This window comes from Enhydra lutris, unplaced genomic scaffold (genome assembly GCF_002288905.1).
Source record: "Enhydra lutris kenyoni isolate GAN:26980312 unplaced genomic scaffold, ASM228890v2 scaffoldscaffold16, whole genome shotgun sequence".
NCBI classification, from domain to species: domain Eukaryota; kingdom Metazoa; phylum Chordata; class Mammalia; order Carnivora; family Mustelidae; genus Enhydra; species Enhydra lutris.
The window spans coordinates 20727240-20747544 of record NW_019154100.1 but is presented as its reverse complement, the minus strand read 5'-3'; the positions used below and the strand labels follow the sequence as shown (position 1 = coordinate 20747544).

The 20305-nt window shown below is 38.6% G+C and overlaps 1 protein-coding gene across 1 annotated transcript; it reads left to right on the top strand.

Annotated features, from left to right (window-relative positions):
• Window positions 1-701: 701 nt before the first annotated feature.
• LOC111147278 (TWIST neighbor) lies at window positions 702-19600 on the top strand. Its single transcript, XM_022503227.1, has 4 exons — window positions 702-974; window positions 12900-13041; window positions 16551-16759; window positions 17842-19600. Exons 1-4 carry the CDS (start codon window positions 721-723, stop codon window positions 18236-18238), a joined length of 1002 nt encoding a protein of 333 aa, XP_022358935.1. The 5' UTR covers window positions 702-720; the 3' UTR covers window positions 18239-19600.
• The last annotated feature ends 705 nt before the right edge of the window (window positions 19601-20305 follow it).

Below are 20305 nucleotides of genomic sequence, written 5' to 3'. Positions count from 1 at the left end.
TTAAACTTCCACAGGCACTTCTGTAGTTTCGGAAGCGAGGACAGATGTAAGTATCTGAATAAACTAATATTTCCGCTTTGGAGCCCGCAAGCCTTGGGGCTGATTTGATATTTAACAGTACAAGAGAGGCTCCAAGGGTAACTAACAGCTGAACTGAGCCATTTGGGAAGTGGTGGTAAGATTTACTGAATGAGTTGTTACAGAATGAGCAGAGAGTCCAGACGGGAGAGAGGGTTTATTTTAGGATGTGTTGCATTTGAGGCATCTGAGCTGCTTTTGAGGCATCTGAGCTGGATTCGATTTCCTGCAGAAAATATATTCCCTAAAATTTTAAAGTTTATTATTGTATTTTCCACACTTGTAAAACTTACCAGACCACCTTACTACTGGAAATTATCAAAGTGTAAACCCCTATTAAACCCACGTACTAAATCCAAAGAGGACGTTAGCGAAAATAAAAGCTTGCCTGCCTTAAAGAGAGGACGTGGTGGCTGGTCTTCCTTCCAGCATGCTCCTTCCAGCACAGGCTCCTAGCTCCTCCAGTCGTCTCAAGTGCGAAAAAGTTGCTGCCCTCTGCTGGTCAGATGTGCGTAATGCAACTTAAGGAGAGAAATGTCCTAGGGGCGTGCCAGCTTGTGGATGACGCAGAAAGCCGGCGTCCTAAGATAGCCAGTTACACCTGCGTCAGCTGTGCTCGCCGCGGGAAACCTGACAAGCCGCATGGCTGCGGGTTGTTCAGAGGCTCCGCCGCCAAAGGCGGCCCCTGAGGGGCCGGTGGTGGGACAGGCCGGCGTCTTGCCTTGCCTGGAGCTGCCGACTTATGCTGCCGCTTGTGCGCTGGTGAGTAGCCGGTACTCTTGCCTGGTGGCGGGCCCGCACCGAAGACACATCGCCCTGTCGCCGCGCTACCTTAACCGGAAACGCACCGGTATCCGGGAACAGCTAGATGCGGAGCTCCTGCGCTATTCCGAGAGGTACCAGTCTCAGTCTTTTCCTCCGCCGAGCGGACAACGCCGTAAAGCAGCCTGCCACCCCTTCTTTCAGGCCCAGGAGGGGGCGGCGGGAAGAGGTGCTGATGGCGTAGCAGAAAAGGGGTGAATGGGAAAGAAAGCGCCGGCCACCTGGAGCTTAGGCTGGAGGCGTTCTGGAGTCTTCATCCGGCCCAAAAGGCCCATACCTCCCTAGTTGGGATCTGTACGGGGTCCGTTCCGCAGGCAAGAAGGGAAGCACAAAGGTGACGTGGATTGTGTCGGTGGAGCGGGTGGAGAAGCTTGTAGAACTGGCGTGTAGGGGTAAGAATAGACCAGGGCTCTGGAGACCCGGTAGGACCCGTTCTGTGTGTTTTCCCATTTGACATAGGAAGTTTCGGATACAGTACTTAAATAGTCTCTCATTCTGTAGAAAATTGCTTATAAAGCATTAGTACGGTCGTTTATTTGTAAGTCGTGAAGAGTTTCTGTTGTTTATTTTGGCTCTGGTACTTCCGCCGGATTCTTTTGTCTTGGACCTGATCGTGGACGAGGAAAGTACACATTTTGTTTTGGTTTGGTTTAAAAAAAAACAGTTTAATTAGTCTAACTGGCCTGTCTGTTGGGTTTGAGGGTGAAAAAAACTTTGTGGTCCATTTAAATTAATATATTCAGATAAAAACTTGGAGTTAAAAAAGTGGAGGGTCAGAGGGAGGGAGCATGTGTACTTTAATACTGCAGTAGACTGCTTTGCCTCAAAAGCAAGGGTTCTAAAACTAGGACGAATGGAATCTCTACCGATTTCTTACTGCTCTACAGGAATTTCATGACTTCCCCTTCCCTCCCCTCTGGGAAATTTGCAGTCTGTTTTCTTGGGCAAAGTATCCAAAGTGTTCACTTTCTCAAGGGATCCTGAGAAGGTTAAGAATCAAACAAGTCTAGAATGTACAGCTTACTCCAAGCACCAACACACTGGTTGTGTGCCTATTTTGGATACCAGGATCTTGGGATTAAGAACAAACAAAATCCCTGTTTCAAGAAATTGTAAGCTCTAATAAAGATAGAAATGTAAGCCAGATAAATCCAATAAAGTGTTAAAATATGACAGATATCTAAGGTAAACTACATTAAGAGGAAGAGTAGTGAATTTGATATTAGACCTTTGAGAACAACTTAATAGGAGAAGGGTTCTTTGAGATGGTAGTATTTAAGGCAAAAAAATGTGGCATAAACAAATGGATAGCAGATATAAAATAGACTGCTTTGGCCAGAGGATTGTAAGTACTATGTATCTGGAGCAAGGTTTATGTTAGGGGAAAGACATTGCATGCAGTTGGAGAGGAGGGCAAAACAGAGATGGAGGGTGGAGGCAGTGGCAACTCAGGATGGACATTTTTCTTCTTCTTCCTGTCCGCCAGGTTTTTTTTTTTTTTTTTTTCTTTTTCTGTTTGCTTAAGCAGGCTTAGCACTTCATCCTTTTGGTGCCCTCCAACTCTGAAATTTGGTGCGCTCTGGAAAGAGTAGTACATATGTGGTCTCTGGAACAATCAGATACACAGTTTAAGAAACCACACTTGGTAGCATTAGCGGGTGGCTTAAGGAGAGTGAGACTGGAGACGTGGAGACCAATTAAGGATTGTTATGGTTGTCCAAGAGATGATGACTAGAGTATGGATTTGAGAGATTTAAGGACATAAAAATGGCCGTAAAATCTGGAAAGAAGCAGTGTTTGAAGTATTTTACCTCTTTGGAACCAGTCAGTGCGTCTGCTTGACAGGCTAGGGGGAAGCCACTTGGAGTGTCTCGTCAGAGCCATTACACCAGAGATATAAGGAACTGATGGAATGATAATTTCTGTAACTGAATGGGACAGTGTGGCCATGTGGAGCAGGCTGCACTATGAACAGATGAGGACTGCCCACTCTGCACCTTCCTCTCCCCTGACTCCTGTTACCACATTGGGGCATCCCACTAACCCTGTGGGGTAAAGACTCTGACTTACTCAGTGCAAATGAAGCAGCACACATCGAACTATGCATTTCTAATTAGGGACCACTCATTGAACATTATCAAGATATGTAATGTCAGTCAACCATTTATCCTGTATAGGTAGGTTTACAGACTTTGGGGCCATCCTGTAGGATCAGGAGGACTTACTTCACTTTAAGAAATGAGGAAAAGGGAGTGTTGGGAGGTGGAGGAGGGACAGTTGGGAGGTGGAGGAGGGACAATAAAGTATCCCTGAAACTGAGAAGGCGCTTTGAAATTGGAAAACAAAGTGGGGGACTCCATACAGTTGACACTGAGTTTCATTCTGGGTAATTTACAGCGGTGGGGTGGGGGGAGATTGGGCAGGTGATGATCCAGGCAGCCACATAACTATGCTCCACAGTTCTGGACCCTAGTTCACATTTACAGAGTGGGAAGGGATGTGCAGAGGGCATTGGAGTGAGGTCAGAGGTCTAACACTTAACAGACTTCATGGGGCCACATGTCCTCCAGAAGAGGGGGAAGAAAAGTATGTTACCCCTACTAGTTATCTAAATAACTTCAGGGAAGATCAGAAGGAGCCTTCCCATATTCTGGTCAGGACACTTTAACCTCCAGGGAACCTGGAACCCGTACCCCTGAGGGAGGTCATCACTTGGAAATGAACAAGACAGAGAGCCAAATATGGGGTCAGTATTCGTACACTCTACCTCCGACGTCTTTATGGCCTGTGTGGTGTGTATGGCATGTACAGTTTATGTGCCATTCTTCTGTGATGACCCTAGAGCCAGATACTGGGAGTTGGGCTGCATACCTGTGGCAGTGATATAAACAGCACCATGAGGTTAATATACCTATAAGACAAAAGAAAACATAGTATAATTTCTCAATGACCTGGTACAGAGGTGAGTCATCAACTGAAGGCATCAGCAAAAGTGATCCTTTCCACAAACCCAGCCATCAAAGCAGCTGTTAATTTTAGCATAAGTGGTGCCCCCGACTGTTAATTCCAATCTTTGTCGTAACTACATGTTCTTTTGCACATTATTCTTTTTTCACATTATTCCTGCAACTTTTAAAAATTTCTTTCTTTTTTTACATTAAGATTTTCTCCTGTTTTCCCCTCTTTAAATGAGTCTTACTTTAGGACAAATTACTATTTCCCCCCTCAACAAAAATGTATTCCCATTTCTCATACTTTCTTACCCAAAACACATATCTTATTTTCTTTACATACACAGTTGCTTCCCTCATTATTTCCACTAGTCTTTTTAAATAATTTATTTTATTTTGATAGAGAGCAGGCCTGTGCAGGAAAGAGGGGGAGAGAGAATCCCAAGCAATCCCAAGCTCTGAGCTCAGACCCCAACTCAGGGCTCAATCTCATGACCCTGAGATCACGACCTGAGCTGAAATCATGAGTTGGATGCTTAATTGACTGAGCCACCCAGCTGCCCCTCTAGTAGTCTTAATGACATTTTTAGAATTCTTTTCTTTTTTTAAGATTTTATTTACTTATTTGACAGAGAGCACAAGTGGTGGGGGGTGGCAGAGGGAGAGGGAGAAGCAGGCTCCCCACTATGCAAGGAAAGCAGTGAGGGACTCTATCCAAGGACCCTGGGATCCTGACCTGAGCCACCCAGGCACCTAACATTTGTTAGAATTCTTAATGTTTAGAAACTTTACTTTCTAGTGAAAACTAAGTAGTAAGCAGTATTGTTTACAGGTGTACAATATAATGATTTAACATTTCTATACGTTCCTCAGTGCTCATCATAATAAGTGCACTCTTAATCCCCTTTACCTGTTTCACCCATCTCCTCACCCACTTCCCCTCTGGTAACTATCAGCTTGTTCTTTTTCATTAAGAGTCTGTTTCTTGGCTTGTGTCTTTTTTTCTTTGTTCATTTGTGTTGTTTCCCAAATTCCACATCTGACCAAATCATATGGTATTTGTGTTTCTGTGAGTGGCTCTTTTCACTTACTGTTGTACCCTGCATTTATCCATGTTGTTGCAAATGGCAAGATTTCATTATTTTTTATGGCTAAGTAATATTCTATTGTATGTAGACATACCACTTCTTTATCATTTCATCTGTTAATGGACACTTAGGCTACTTGCATAATTTGGCTGTTGTAAATAATGCTGTAATAAACATAAGGATGCATATATCTTTTTAAATTAGTGTTTTTGTATTCTTTGGGTAAACACCTGATAGTGGAATTACTAGGTCATATGCTAATTTTATTTTAATTTTTGGTAGAACCGCCATACTGGTTTTCACAGTTGCTGCACCCGTTTGATTTCCAACAAAAGTGCAAAAGGGTTCCCTGTTCTCCATGTTTGCCAACACTTGTTGCTTGTATTTTTTATTTTGACCATTGTGACAGGTGTGAGGTGATAGCCCATTGTGGTTTTGATTTGCATTTCGCTAATGATGAGTGATGATGAGCATCTTTTCATGTGTCTGTGGGCCATCAGTATGTCTTTGGAAAAACGTTCATGCTTTTCCCCCATTTTTTAATTGGATTATTTGGGGTTTTTTTGGTGTTGGCTTATGTAAGTTCTTTATATCTTTTGGATATAAATTCTTTACCAGATATGTCATTTGCAAATATTGTCTCCCATTCGATAGGTTGTCTTTTAGTTTTGATGATTGTTTCCTTTGCTATGCAGAAGCTTTCGATATTGATGTAGTCATGGTAGTTTATTCTTAGTTTCTCTTGCCTCGGGAGACATAGCTAGAAAAAGTGTTGCTAGGGTTGATGTCAGAGAAATCACTGCCTATGCTCTCTTCTAGGATTTTTATGGTTTCAAGTCTCACAATTAGGTCTTCAGTCCATTTTGAGTTTATTTTTGTGTATGGTAAGAAAGTGGTCTAGTTTCATTATTTCACATGTAGTTGTCCAGTTTTCCCAACACCATTTGTTGAAGAGACTGTCTTTTTCCCATTGGACATTCTTGGCTCCTTTGTTGCACACTAATTGAGCTTGTATTCATGGGTTTGTTTCATGGGCTGTTATGTTCCATTGATCTTATGTGTCTATTTTGTGCCGCTACCATATTGTTTTTATTATTATAACTTTATAGTATAACTTGAAATCTGGGATTGTCACACTTCCGGTTTTGTTCTTTTTCAGGATTGTTTTGGCTATTCGGGGTGTTTTGTGGTTCCTTAGAAATTTTAGGATTATTTTTCAGGTTTTGTGAAAAATTTTGTTAGGATTTTGATGGGGATTGCATTAAATTTCTAGATTGCTTTGGATACTGTGGGTATTTTAACAGTATTTGTTCTTCCAGTTCATGAACATGGAATATCGTTCCATCTCTTTGCATTGTCTTAAGTTTCTTTAAAATTTTAGAGAGACATGGTGGTGGGGGCCAGAGGAAGAAGGGGAGAGAAACTGAAGCAGACTCCATGCTGAGTGTGGAGTGCGATGTGGGGCTCAATCTCATGACCCTGAGATCACAACTTAAACTGAAACCAAGACTCAGATGCTTAACCAACTGTGCCACCGAGGCACCCTGTCTTTAATTTATCATCAGTGTTTTATAGTCTTCAGAGTATGGGTATTTCACCTCCTTACTGCAGTTCATTCTTTTTTTTTTTTTTTAAGATTATATTTTGTTTATAAATAAGAGAGAGAGAATGAGAGTGAGAACATGAAAGGGGAAGGGTCAGAGGAAGAAGCAGGCTCCCTGGTGAGCAGGGAGCCTGATGTGGGACTCCAGGATCATGACTGAGCCAAAGGCAGTCACACAACCAACTGAGCCACCCAGGCGCCCCCATTTAAGTTCATTCTTTAGCATTTTACTATTTTTGGCACATTTGTAAGTGGGATTGTTTTTTTAATTTTTTTCTGCTACATTATTAGTGTATAAAAGTGCAGTGGATTTCTGTATGTTGATTTTGTATTCTGTGACCTTACCAAATTCATGTATCAGTTCTAGTAGTTATTTGGTGGAGTCTTTTCGGCTTTTCTTTTTTTTTTTTTTTTTTTAAGATTTTATTTATTTGAGAGAGAGAGAGCAGGAGAGAGAGCAGTAGGAGAGGGGAGGGGCAGAGGCAGAGGCAGAGGCGAGAGGGGAAGAAGCATACTCCCTGCTCAGCAGGGAGCCAGACTTGGGGCTAGAATGCAAATCCCTGGGATCATGACCTGAACCAAAGGCAGATGCTTAACTAACTGAGCAGCTCAGTCTCCCCAAGTCTTTCAGGTTTTTTATATATAGTATCATGTCCTGTACAGTGAATGAAATTTTTGTTTCTTCCTTTCCAATTTGGATGCCTTTTGTTTCTTTTCATTGTATGATTGCTGTGGCTGGCACTTCCAGAACTCTGTTGAATAAATGTGGTGAGAGTGGACATCTTTGTTTTTGTTCCTGTTCTTTGGGGGAAAGCTCCCAGTTTTTCACTATCGAGTATGATGTTAGCTGTGGGTTTTTCATATATGACCTTTATTGTGTTAAGGTATGTTCCCTCTAACCTAGATTGTTGAGGGTTTTCATCCTGAATGGCTGTAGCACTTTATTACATGCCTCTTCTGCCTCATTTGAAATTAGGGGGGTTTTTTGTTGTTGTTTTTTGTTTTTTTTTTTTAAGATTTTATTTATCCAAGGAGCCTGAGTGGCTCAGTCAGTTAAACATCTGCCTTCAGCTCAGGTCATGATCCCAGGTCCTAGAATTGAGTCCTGCATGGGGCTCCCTTCTCAGCAGGGAGTCTGCTTCTCCCTTTTTGTCTGCCTGCTGCTTATGCTCTTTCTCTCTCTCTCAAAAATTAATTAATTAATTAATTAATTACTTTTAAAAAAGATTTTATTTATCCATTGAGAGAGACCATGCACATGTGCACAAGCCAGGGCAAGGGGCAAAGGGCGAGGGAGAAGCAGACTCCACTGTGTAGGGATCCCGACTTGGGGCTCCATCCCAGGACCCTGAGATCATGACCTGAGCCAAAGCAGATATGCCTAACCAACTGAGCCACCCAGGTGCCCTGAAATGACACAGTTTTTAGTCTGTTTTTGATGTGGTGTATCACATTGATTGATTTGCAAGTATTGAACTTTTTTTGCTTCACAGAAAGAAATCCCACTTGTTCATGGGGATAATTTAACATATTGATGGATTTATTTTGTTGAGGAATTTCATATCTATGATCATCAGAAATATTGGCCTGTGGTTCTTTTTTGTGGTGTCTCTTTTGGTATCAGAATAATGCTGGCTTCAGAATGAATATGGAAGGTTTTTTTTTTTTTTTTAACTCTTCTGTTTTTTAGGACACTTTGAATATAAGTATTAAGTATTTAAACGTGTGGTAGAATTTACCTCTGAAGTCATTTGGCCCTGGACTGGGGTATATTTTTTGGGTGTTTTTAGGTTATTTATTCAATTTCATTGCTGGTAATCAATCTGTTCAAATTTTGTTTCTTTTTTATTTGGTTTTGGGTGGTTCTAAGTTTCTAGGCAATTATCCAATTCTTCTAGGTTGTCTAATTTGTTGGTATATAATTTTTAATAATGTCTTAAAATGTTTTGTATTTCTCTGATGGTTATTTCTCCTCTTTCAATTCTGATTTTGTTTGAGTTTTCTCTCTTGATGAGTATGGCTAAGATTTATCAATTTTGTTAATCTGTGATCTATTTGGAGAATATTCTATGTGCATTTGAAAAGAATATATTTTATGCTTTAGAATGGTATGTTCTGTGTATATCTGTTAGATCCATCTGTTCCGATGTGTCATTCAGAGTCACTGTTCTGTTGATCTTTCTGTTTGGATGATCTCTCTATTGATGGAGGTGGGGTATTAAAGTCTCTACTATTATATTACTGTTGATTACTTTCTTGTTTGTTATTATTGTTTGATGGTGATGAGTTCCTTTAAGTTTGTTTGTCTGAGAAATCCTTTATCTCTCCTATTCTGAATAATAGCCTTGCTGGATAGAGTATCCTTATGGTTTTTTTCCTTTGAATATATCAAGCCATTCCTTTCTGCTGAAAACTCCACTGAAGCCTTAAGGAGTTTTCTCTATTTAACTGTTCTCTTTTCTCTTGATGCTTTTAAAATTTTCTTTTTATCATTATTTTTTGCTATTTTAATTACTATGTGTCTTGGTGTGGACATCTTTGGGTTGCTTTTTTCTGGACCCTTCTGTGCTTCCTAGATCTAGATGTCTAGTTCCTTCCCCAGACTTAGGAAGTTTTTAGCTGTTATTTCTTCAAATAAATTTTCTGCTCCCATTTGTCTCTTTTCCTTCTGGGATCCTCATAATGCAAATGTTAATAAACTTGATAGTGTCCTGAGTTCCTTTAATCCATTTTCATTTTTTATGATCTGTTTCTTTCTCCTGTTCATCTTGATTGCTTTCCATTACACTGTCCTTGAGGTCGCTGATCCATTCTTCTGCATCCTCCAGCTATGATTTATTCCCTCTAGTATATTTTTAATTTCACTTATTGAGTTCTTCATATCTAAATTGTTTCTTTTATGTTTTGTATTTCTTTGTTGAGGGCCTCACTGATACCTTCCACTCTTTTCTCAAATACAGTGATCATCTTTATGATCACTACTTTCTCTATTAGGTATATGACTTATTCCTTCTCATTTTGTCTAATTCTTTGTTAGGAAACTCATCTGCTCTTGAAAGTAATGCCCTAATAAACAAGAGGTCGTGTAATGCCCTGCAGTGCAATGTTTCCTATTCACCAGAACCTGGCATTTCAGGGGTGTCTCTTATGTGTGTTGTGTATGCCCCGCTTTTGTGGCTGAGCCATGTTTTCCTTTAGGCTAGTCACCTACAATGGCTCCCTCTGCCTGGGTGGGCAGGGTTTGATCCTTGTGTTGTTAGTAGGCTGGTCTGGGGCCACCTTGGGCTTGGGTGGAGCCAGAGCAGTCTTTTGCCAGAGCTGTGTTAGCACCAAAGTCAAGAGTGCTTTCCCTGTGCGGTCACCTGAAGTTTCTGTTGGTGGGCTGGGTCCGCAGTTAGACCAGATGTCTGTCTCCAGTCCACTGCTAGGGCTGCTGTTGCACTGGTGTGTGCTGTAATTTTCCCTCTCCCAGGGGCAGGTGTCACTTTAGTGGCGCTGGCCCCTGTTGGGGCTGCATGCACAGTGCAAGGCTTGCAGCACTACTTTGGATGGGCTTCAGACAAGACCTACAAGGAGAACAGGGGAGCTGGGTGTGCTTCACACAGTGTGAGCAAGATCGACTACATTGGTCTGCTGTAGGAGAGGAGATGAAGCAGCCTGAGATAACTCCTTCAGAGGACTGGAGGGAGTGGATCCACACAAATGTGTGGCCGGGGCATGCTTTAAAAAGCAAGCTAGGTGGAGGTTGTAGTGTTGTGTTGGGTCCTGCAGCTGTCCCTGTATTCAGGATGGGGTGGGTACTGGGGAGGGAAGTGGTGCCCACCAGCTCTTTTGTTCTTGAAGAAATCTCCCAAAGTTCCCTGCCTCTCCAGCCAATGCTCTGAGATTATTAAATAAATCTCCTTCCTGTGTACCCTAGGTATTTTTCAAACTGCTGCTGCTGTGCTGTATCTCAGCTGGGCTGTTTGTTGTGCTGTTTCTTCAAGGGCAGGGACTCCGTTTTCTATCCCCCTCCTACCTCTTAAGGTATTGAGGCTATTGATTTGTAAATCAATATTTATTTAAAAACAAAATAACATGTTGATTATTTAAAAACAAAACAAAAAACAAAATAACACGGAGAAGCCAGGCTCCTCCGGTTTTCAAAGCCAAATGTTTCAGGGATTTGTCTTGTCAGTGCAGCCCCCCAACCTGGGGTGAGGTCTTCTTTCCCCTCTCTGCCCTCAAGGAGTCCCTCCCACCCATGGTAAGTCCCCCTCTCTGGTGCAGTCTTTCAATAAGCATAAAACAGGTTTATGAACAGATCCAAATTTATCCTTATTTTTTCTGTAATAAGACAAAAATAGACAAACCTATGTTTTGCAATCAATATTTTTAGTATTTTATTTGGAAAAAAAATTTGTATGTCCAAAGCTCTGTTATGAAGGTGGATTGATGCAGCAGAGGTTTTGAGTTGACAACTCAGAGAAAAAATACAGTCTCTCCATTGGTGAAATGCTTTTCTGAAGTAGTGAGTAGTTCTCAGTAGAGTTTCCTATTTAATCTACCCTTGAATTTGCTACTTCTTTCCTGTAAATTTTAATGTACACTGAAATGATGCAAACATGACTTGATGCTGATATGTTATATATGTGTGTGTGCATGTGTGTATATATAAATATATGAAGTATATATGTATTTACACACATACACATTTAGATATATGTATATATATAAAGAAGTGGAAGTGTGTATATGTATATGTATGTATATACACACACACACATATATATAGATATACATAGTATTTAGAATTAGATTCAGTGTCCACCTATTTATAAGTCCATTTATTACCTCTTCCAGAGGTCATGTAGACTTCTGGGTTTTTTGTGCCTTGATGACTGTCCTAGTGATGTAGTTCCTGCTTAGAAAGACACATGCTGAAATTAACAGTTGAAAAAAATGCTTTCTGGAGTAAGTCTTTTGAGTTTTTGGTCTTGATTTGATAGTTATTAAAGTTCCTTTCCAGTGGTTTCTGGCTGTTTTATTTAAGCAACAGTTGTTAGGGATAAATTCTTTCTCTTATGCTATGTGAGTAGTTTTAGAAATTTAGTAGAGTTCGACAAAAATGTTCTGTGCTCTCAAGGATCTTAGAGTAGTGTGTGGAATGCAAATATACACAAATAGTCAATAAAATGAGATTAAGTTCAGTGATGATGCTGTGCAACTGTATCTTTTAAAGATTTTATTTGTTCGACAGACAGAGACAAGGAGAGAGGGAACACAAACAGGGAGTGGAAGAGGGAGAAGCAGGCTTCCTGCGGAGCAAGGAGCCCGAAGCGGGGCTCCATCCCAGGACCCTGGGACCATGACCTGAGCTGAAGGCAGATGTCTAATGACTAAGCCACCCAGGCACCCCGCCATTGAGTCTTTTAGAGGAGGAGTGATTTCAGCCTTGCCTTGGAGAGTCTGGGAAGTTTTCTTGAACAAAGTATTGGGTGTGGTAGTGAAGCCACCGGGTGTACCTCCTTAGTAGTTAAAATTTCTTAAGTACTTGGAAATGACATTTAGAAATCGTAGTTGCCCCCAACTACACTACTGTGTAGACTAAAGTGCAAAATCAGGTCTTAATAAGTAAAACTATGTATTTCATTTATTAGCATTTCTATTTATTACTAACAGTTGCAGTTTGAGGATTTTTCTCCCTTAAGTCATTGGCTTTAATATTCAGGGGCTTGGGGCGCCTGGGTGGCTCAGTGGGTTAAATCCTCTGCCTTTGGCTCAGGTCATGATCCCAGAGTCCTGGGATCAAGCCCCGCATTGGGCTCTCTGCTCAGTGGGAAGCCTGCTTCCTCCTCTCTCTCTCTCTGCCTGCCTCTCTGCCTACTTGCGATCTCTGTCAAATAAATAAAATCTTAAAAAAAAAAAAATATTCAGGGGCTTCACCTGTGACTCTAATACTTTTCTTACTGCGGGTCATCTAGTGCAGATTTTCATTTATGGTAGATAATACCAAAATTGCCTTGATTCGGTTATACTCAGAAATAGAGAAATTTTTCTTGCAAGTCTTTTTTTTTCCTCTCATTCTCGCATGACTGGAATTCAAATGCATAGCTAATCAACCTACTGCTCATGTAGAATTGGACATTTTGTTTCTGGGTACCTATCTTGAATAATCATTTTTAACTTCATCAGTATATATGAAACCCTTTGGTGAAAGTGAATTACTCAGGTTGTTAGGGATTAATCATATGCTGTTGTGTTTTGGCATGTGAGGTTTTGTTTAAGAGGTATATAATTTTTAGACTCAGTATATTTAATCAGTATGATAATGGCCTAGTTTAAGAGAAGATTAAATTTTTTTTTCTTTTTTAATAGCCTTTTAGGTGTCCCCATTGCATATGACAACATCAAAGTAGTGGGTGAACTGGGAGATATTTATGATGATCAAGGACACATTCATCTTAACATCGAAGCAGATTTTATTATTTTCTGTCCTGAACCGGGACAAAAGCTTATGGTATGTATGTATTTATATATATATATATATACATATTCTTTTTTCCCCACTAAGCTTTCTTTGTATAGTTGTATAATAGTGTAATATGAAAAATTTTAAGAGACTTGGGAAGCAAATGGATTGCTGTTGTTGGTTCCTAAAATATTTACCATCAGTTCAACATTGGTAAGTTTTTAAACTCCATTTTTCTAAAACTCCTTGAATGTGCAGAGAATGTGTCTCAGAATTTATTCTCTTCTTTGGTTAGCACCAGAATGATCTTAAGCAGTGGGGAAAAAAATAACAGTGAAGTTTATTATTTAATTATACACAAATAGTTTCTTTATAAAGGATTCAAATCATACAGTAGCATATCAAAGAGGAGTTGAAAATTCAGAGTGTTGTGGGAGCAGGCAGGTAATGAAAGTGAATGAAGGATGAGGTCAAGGCACTTATAATGTGCCATGGCCCTGTGGGGTAGGTCTTTTAGTTTTTCAGGAGAGGCAGGAAATATATAGATTGATGTGAAGTTGACTGAACTATACCCCATTATGCTCTGCACTTGTCTTTCTCGTCCACCAGCACTTCCGTGTGTTTGCACTTTTACATACACATACATTTATTTTTTTAATGAAAAATGTTACAGGAATTGCTTAATCATTTAAGAAATATTAACCCTGGGACGCCTGGGTGGCTCAGTTGGTTAAGCAGCTGCCTTTGGCTCAGGTCATGATCCCAGCGTCGTGGGATCGAGTCCCACATCGGGCTCCTTGCTCATCAGGGAGCCTGCTTCTCCCTCTGCCTCTGCCTGCCATTCTGTCTGCCTGTGCTTGCTCTCTCTCCCTCTCTCTCTCTCTGACAAATAAATAAATAAAATCTTTAAAAAAAAAAAAAAAGAAATATTAACCCTTTATTGCTACTAAAATACAGGTCAAATTTTACTGTCAGAATCTACAAGACATTTTTAATTTTAAAAAGTTTTTCATGGGCGCCTGGGTGGCTCAGTGGGTTAAAGCCTCTGCCTTCAGCTCAGGTCATGATCCCAGGGTCCTGGGATCGAGCCCCGCATCGGGCTCTCTGCTCAGCAGGGAGCCTGCTTCCTCCTCTCTCTCTGCCTGCCTCTCTGCCTACTTGTGATCTCTGTCAAATAAATAAATAAAATCTTTAAAAAAAAAAAAACATATATACCATTTCTATTTTGGAAAGAGCCTCATGCCCTTTCCAGTTCAGTCCTCTCTCTTCTAGATACAATTATTGTTCTGAATGCATTTATTATAAAATTAGTTTTATTCATTCTTGAATTTCATGTTAATGGAATTTTCATTACACAGTGTTTGAAAATCTGACCTCCTTTGCTCAACAAGTTTTTGCATTTCATCCATGCTGTTTGGTGTATTGGTAGTTCATTTCTTTTTGTTATTTATGGTATTTGGTTGTATGATTGTATCGTAATTTAATTGCCCGTCTTTATTGATTGACATTTGGGTTGTTTCCAGTACGAAGCTATTATGAATAAAGCTGTGAATGTGCATTTTCATTTCTCCTAAGTCAGAGGGTAGGTATTTTTTTACCTTTATGAAAAACAGGCTAATTTCCCATTTAGCACTACTAGTTGTTCTGCATCCTTGACAGCATTTGGTTTTGTCAGTCTTTTAATTTCACTTAGGGGCATATACTAGTTTCTCATTATGATTTTAATTTGCATTTCTCCTTTGAGCTCTTTTTCATGTGTTTCAATAAGGGGCCTATTCAAGTAATTTGCCCATTTTTAATTGGGTTTTTGTATTATTGAGGTTGAGTAGTTCTGTTCATAGTCTTTCTACAAATCCTCTTTAGATAAATGTATTGTGAATATTTTCCCCCAGTCTGTGACTTGTCTCTTAACTTGTAATGGTATCATTTCATAAACAGAAGTTTTCAATATTGATGAGGTCCAATTTGTCCTATTTTTATGGTTACTGCTTTCTGGATCCTATGTAAGGAACTTGCCTACTCCTAGATTGTGAAGATAGTTTCTGTAAGCCTTGTAGGATTTTTTAGTTTTAGGTTTTCCATTTAGATCTATGACCCATCTTTAATTTTTGTGTGTAGTGTGAAATAGGCCCTTGAAATCCATTTTCTTATTCATATGGTTATTTAGTTGTTCCAGAACTCTATATTGAAGAGTTTACTTTTGTGTTATTTCTTAAATTGATAGGCTTTATTCTTTTACAGCAGTTTTAGATTTACAGAAAAAGTGAGTTGAAAATAATACCTCTCTTCGCTCTCCCACTCCAGCACACTCCTATCACTGACATCTTACGTTAGTGGGAGACATTGGTTATGGTTAAGCTGATATCAATACATTAATTCTAGACTTTTAAAAAAAATAGTTTTCTCTGTTGTACCTCCTAAAACCCATGGAATGTACAACACAATGACATGTGTCCCCTGTTACTGTAGTTTATAGAATAATTGGGCACTGCTCTAAATTCTGTGTATTTTATCTGTTTCTCCCTCTCCCTCCTTCCATCCTCTTGAAACCTGGCAACTACTGGTCTTCTTTACTGTCTCCAGAGTTTACCTTCTCTGGAATTTCATATAGTTGGAATCCTATTGTATGTAGCCTTTTCAGCTTGCTGCCTCTGACTTAGCAATATGCATTTCTTTTCATGGCTCGATAGGTTTGTTTTGTTTTGTTTTACTGTTGAATAAGTACTCCAGTGTATAGCTGCACTGCAGTTTGTCCATACCGTCCAGCACGTGCCATCGGGAGCACCAGCCTCTTGATAATGACAGCCAAAGAATTTTCTATGTTGCTAACATTAAACGAGGCCGTATACATGTTAACATCAAAGTTTAAAACAGATGATTTTAAAAAAGTATTTCAGATGTTCATTTATGTATGTTACATATGTTGATTCTTAGGGGAAGAAAACTAAGGCTTTTTAAAAAACTTTGAGCTTAAAATCATATAGCGTGTATTTTAAAGCTTCTAAAAATGTTATTGTGATTCAAAGTAGCCCTGCTCAGGATCTACATAGGAAGGGTAAACTGTCTTCTGATACACTGCTGAAGTTAAGGAAGAAGCTAAAGAAGGCTCTTTAAGCTTTGAAACTCAGACTGTTTATAGAAATATAATATGGCTCCCAGTTATAGAAAGCATATGCTTCCTGCTTTGAGGTCTTTTCACATTTAGGGTATATCAAAGGGTATTTTCTGCTTGGTTTCAGTATGGTTATAATCTATTCCCCAGGGAATCCTGTAGTGGGAGCTAAGGAGTTGTTTTGTTTTTACTTCTTTAGGGGTAGGAAGAGTAGTTGTTTATCCAGTTAGGCAGTTGATATGCAATTACTAAGTTTGGGCTTTCTAAAAACTAGTATTCTAAAATGATGGTTTAGTATAACGTAAATTTTAAAAACTTTTCCTATATCAAATTACACGATATTTTGGATGTTTTCTCTTTGAATATCAGTTTGAAGCTTAAGTTTCACTTACTTTTTAAAGTCTTTGGATTTCTTGATTTTTTTTTTTCCCTCCTTTCTTCCCAGGGTACGGTTAATAAAGTGTCCTCCAGCCACATTGGCTGTTTAGTACATGGGTGTTTCAATGCCTCCATCCCTAAACCTGAGCATATGCCTGCTGAACAGTGGCAGAATCTGGAGATAAACGTGGGTGATGAACTAGAATTTGAAGTATTCCGTTTGGACTCAGATGCTGCCGGAGTATTCTGCATTCGGGGAAAATTAAATATCACTAGGTCAGTTCCCAATAAGATTATTTTAATTTTGATACTTAGTCATTTCTGTTTAATTCTGAATAACATAAACCCCTCATTTAAAATAAATTTTATTAGAATTTCCATGCTTCTAAACCATAAAATCAATGTAAATAGGAATCTTAAGTGCTGTGGCAAAGCATTGAATATTCTGAAGCTCTACACATCTAGCTAACTCTTCCGTATTTTACTAACTCGGTCTTACTATTTTCTAGTTTAATTTGTTAACCAAAAGCTTGATCATATTGCATAGCTCTTAGGCTTCTGTTTTTACACAGATGAAACAAAAAATTTGATTGTCATTATGCCAGGTAGATAATTTAATTTTCTGGTATTGAAATTCTTGTAAGAACTATTGTCATCTTGAGAATGGAGTGAAGAAGAAAAAACAGCTTTGGGAGTGTTGCTGGTGTTAATTTTTTTTTTTTAGATTTTGCCTTGATTATTAAAAGTATGGGTTAACATTTTAGAACTGTCGTCCAATAGAACTTTCTGTGATGATAGAAATGTGTGGTGTATTTGTGTAGTATCTTAGTCATATGTAGCTAATATTACTACATAGGACTCTGCAGTTCCAGAGGGCTACTGCATTGATCCTTGTTTTTATTTTAGTGTTAACTCATAACTTTGAAAGTAATAATCGCTTCAAGCACTGTTAAGAGAAAAAAATGAAATGAGGATTGATAGAGTAGATAAACTCCATTAATTTCATAGATAATGGAACTATATTTTATCACTGGTCAGATGTGTGGCTATTAAGCCACACATGGTAGGGTGAGGTTTACTGTAACCAATTTTTTTCTAAACCAAACCTAAATTTAGAAGCTACTGTTGATAAAATTTGCCATTTCTGTGTATGAAAACAGTCTGGAAGAAGTACTTTGGAAAAAATTGTAACCTTTCTCAGACATTTTAATGGGCTAAGGGATAACAGAATATTAGAAATTTATGCCATACTTTATCTTGTCCTGCTGTCATTTAGAAAAAAAACACTTGGTATATTTTTGATCTCATCTTACTCCTTTTGTTTAGTGCTCTGTAAATTTTTTCAACTGTTAATTCAGTTTACAGACCAAGTGCTCTGGAGTTTCTGAAGAAAGAACAGAAGCTGGCCCTGAAGAAATTATTGAAAAACCTCTCAAGAAGAAAAAGAAAAAAAAGAAAGACCCAGAGTCATATGAAGTGGAAAGTGGTAATAGAGAGTTAGCAGATTATGCAGATGCCACAATGAACAAAGAGACAGACCTGCAGATTGATAATGACCTCTGGAAGGATGAACCAAAGAAGAAGAAGAAGAAAAAGCACCAGGAAGATCAGGACCAGGATCCTGTTTTCCAAGGCAGTGACTCCAGTGGTTACCAGAGTGACCATAAAAAGAAAAAAAAGAAAAGAAAACACAGTGAGGAAGTTGAATTTACCCCACTTTTGGAACACTCACCTAAAAAGAAAAGGGAAAAGTAATTTTCTTTAATGCATTTTAAATATTCAGCTTTTTAAAGATTTAGATAAAAGATGGATAAATGTGGGAATAGTATGAAATGCTGGTGTATTCCTGTAGACTACAAAACAGGAAACATTTGATTAGGAGTTTTTGGTGCTTAAATTATTAATGTGATCATTACTGTGGGAAACACCAATATTATTAAACACCTTTTTATTTTGTATACAATAAAATGGCTAAGAGTTACTCTTTCAAGTCTTAACATTTTCCCAGTTTTTACATTTCAAATAAAATTATTTCTGTACTCTGAAAACTGGCAAAAGGACTTTGTAATATAGTGTTATTCATATCATTTAAGAATGAGTTGGAGCTTTTTTTTTTTTAATGGGTTTGATCTTTAGTCATGATTTTTAGATTTGGGGGGGGAGCGGGTCATGGCTGCTACCGTGTTTCTGGGCTCAAGTTAGAATGGTTTGCCAAAGGAGTTCCTGAAGTCTCCAGAGCTCTTAAGAACCATGCCACTATTAACAGTTGACTATTCTTGCCTTCCAGATGGAGGGAGGTTGATAGAGAAGGCTGTTTCCTTATACTATTCTGCTTTTGCTGTGTTTGGAGCAGTAGAGTCTGATTAAGACATGATAAATGCTATTTGTCCTAGTGGGAATTTCTCAACTACTTAATGATTAAGACAAAATTTCATTGAGAAGATGTGGACTTTTTTTTTTAAACTACTAGGAAACACTGAGTAATGAAATGACAAGCTGTTTCAAGCTAATAATCAAAGCATGGCCACATTCATTGAATTAACAGTACCTGACCATATGGCTGTGTGTAACACATCTAAGGAAAGATGTGGTTCCTTCCATTATGGAGTGTCAGAGGAGATACAGATACGCACACATACGTGAGTAAATACAGAGAATTAGTAATTCTGATAAATACTAACAACAAGACTGTCTACTCACTGTTAGCTGTGTTAATATCTGTAAGAGGATGGGTAGATGAAATGAACTTCACATGGCTACTATTCTGTTGCCTTTTTCTAATATCCGATATTGCACTGGTTTCACATGGTTTAATATTTAAATTCTGCTAGTAGTATATCTTGATCCAAATCTGTAATGATAGAAAATAGAATTTGGGGAGTAGTATTCACATGTTTGTCCCCAAGTAAATTAGTAAGACCAAACAATGCAAAGATACAGACCAATTTCTTTTCCTACCATTTAATGTGGTTATTGAGCCCTTAAAATATGGCTAATACAAATTAACATGAGCTATCAGTATAAAGTCCAAGATTCTGAAGATGTACAAATAATGTAAAATATCTCAATTTTGTATATTGGTGAAATTCTATTTTTGGTGTATAGTATGTTAAATAAAATTTATATTAAATTTTTTTTTGTTTTTGTCTTTTTGTGGGTAAAAGATTTAAAATGGTATGTGAGGCTCATTAGTATTTTGTTGAGGATTTCTGTATTTAGGTTCATCAGAGATAATGGCCTGTAGGCTTTTGGGGGTATTTTTTTGGTAGTATTTGTATATGTTTTTTGGCATCAGATTAATCCTCAACAAAACATTAGCAAATGATATCCAACAATATATACAATATGTTAAATAGAGCAATACGTTAAAATCATTCACCACAATCAAGGGATTTACTCTAGGGTTGCAGTTGTGGCTCAGGATTTGCAAATCCATCAGTCACAGGCTATATCACATTGAGAGAAAGGATAAAAACCACATGATCTCAACAGATTCAGAAAAATCACTTGGCAAATACAACATCATTTGTAATAAAAACTCAACAATACAGGTTTAGAGGCAACATACCTCAGCATAATAAAGACTATATGAAAACACACAAAGCTAATCTCATACTCAATAGTGAGAGGCTGAATTTTTCCTCTGACATCAGGAACAGGACAAGGATGTCCACTTTCACCACTTATATTCTACATAGCACTGAATCGGGCCTCATGTTCTTACACCATACAAAAACAGAAGACCAACTGAAGACCGAAAAGTGAGAACTAAGACTAAAAACTCCTGGAAGAAAACATAGGCATTAATTTTTTGATATTGGC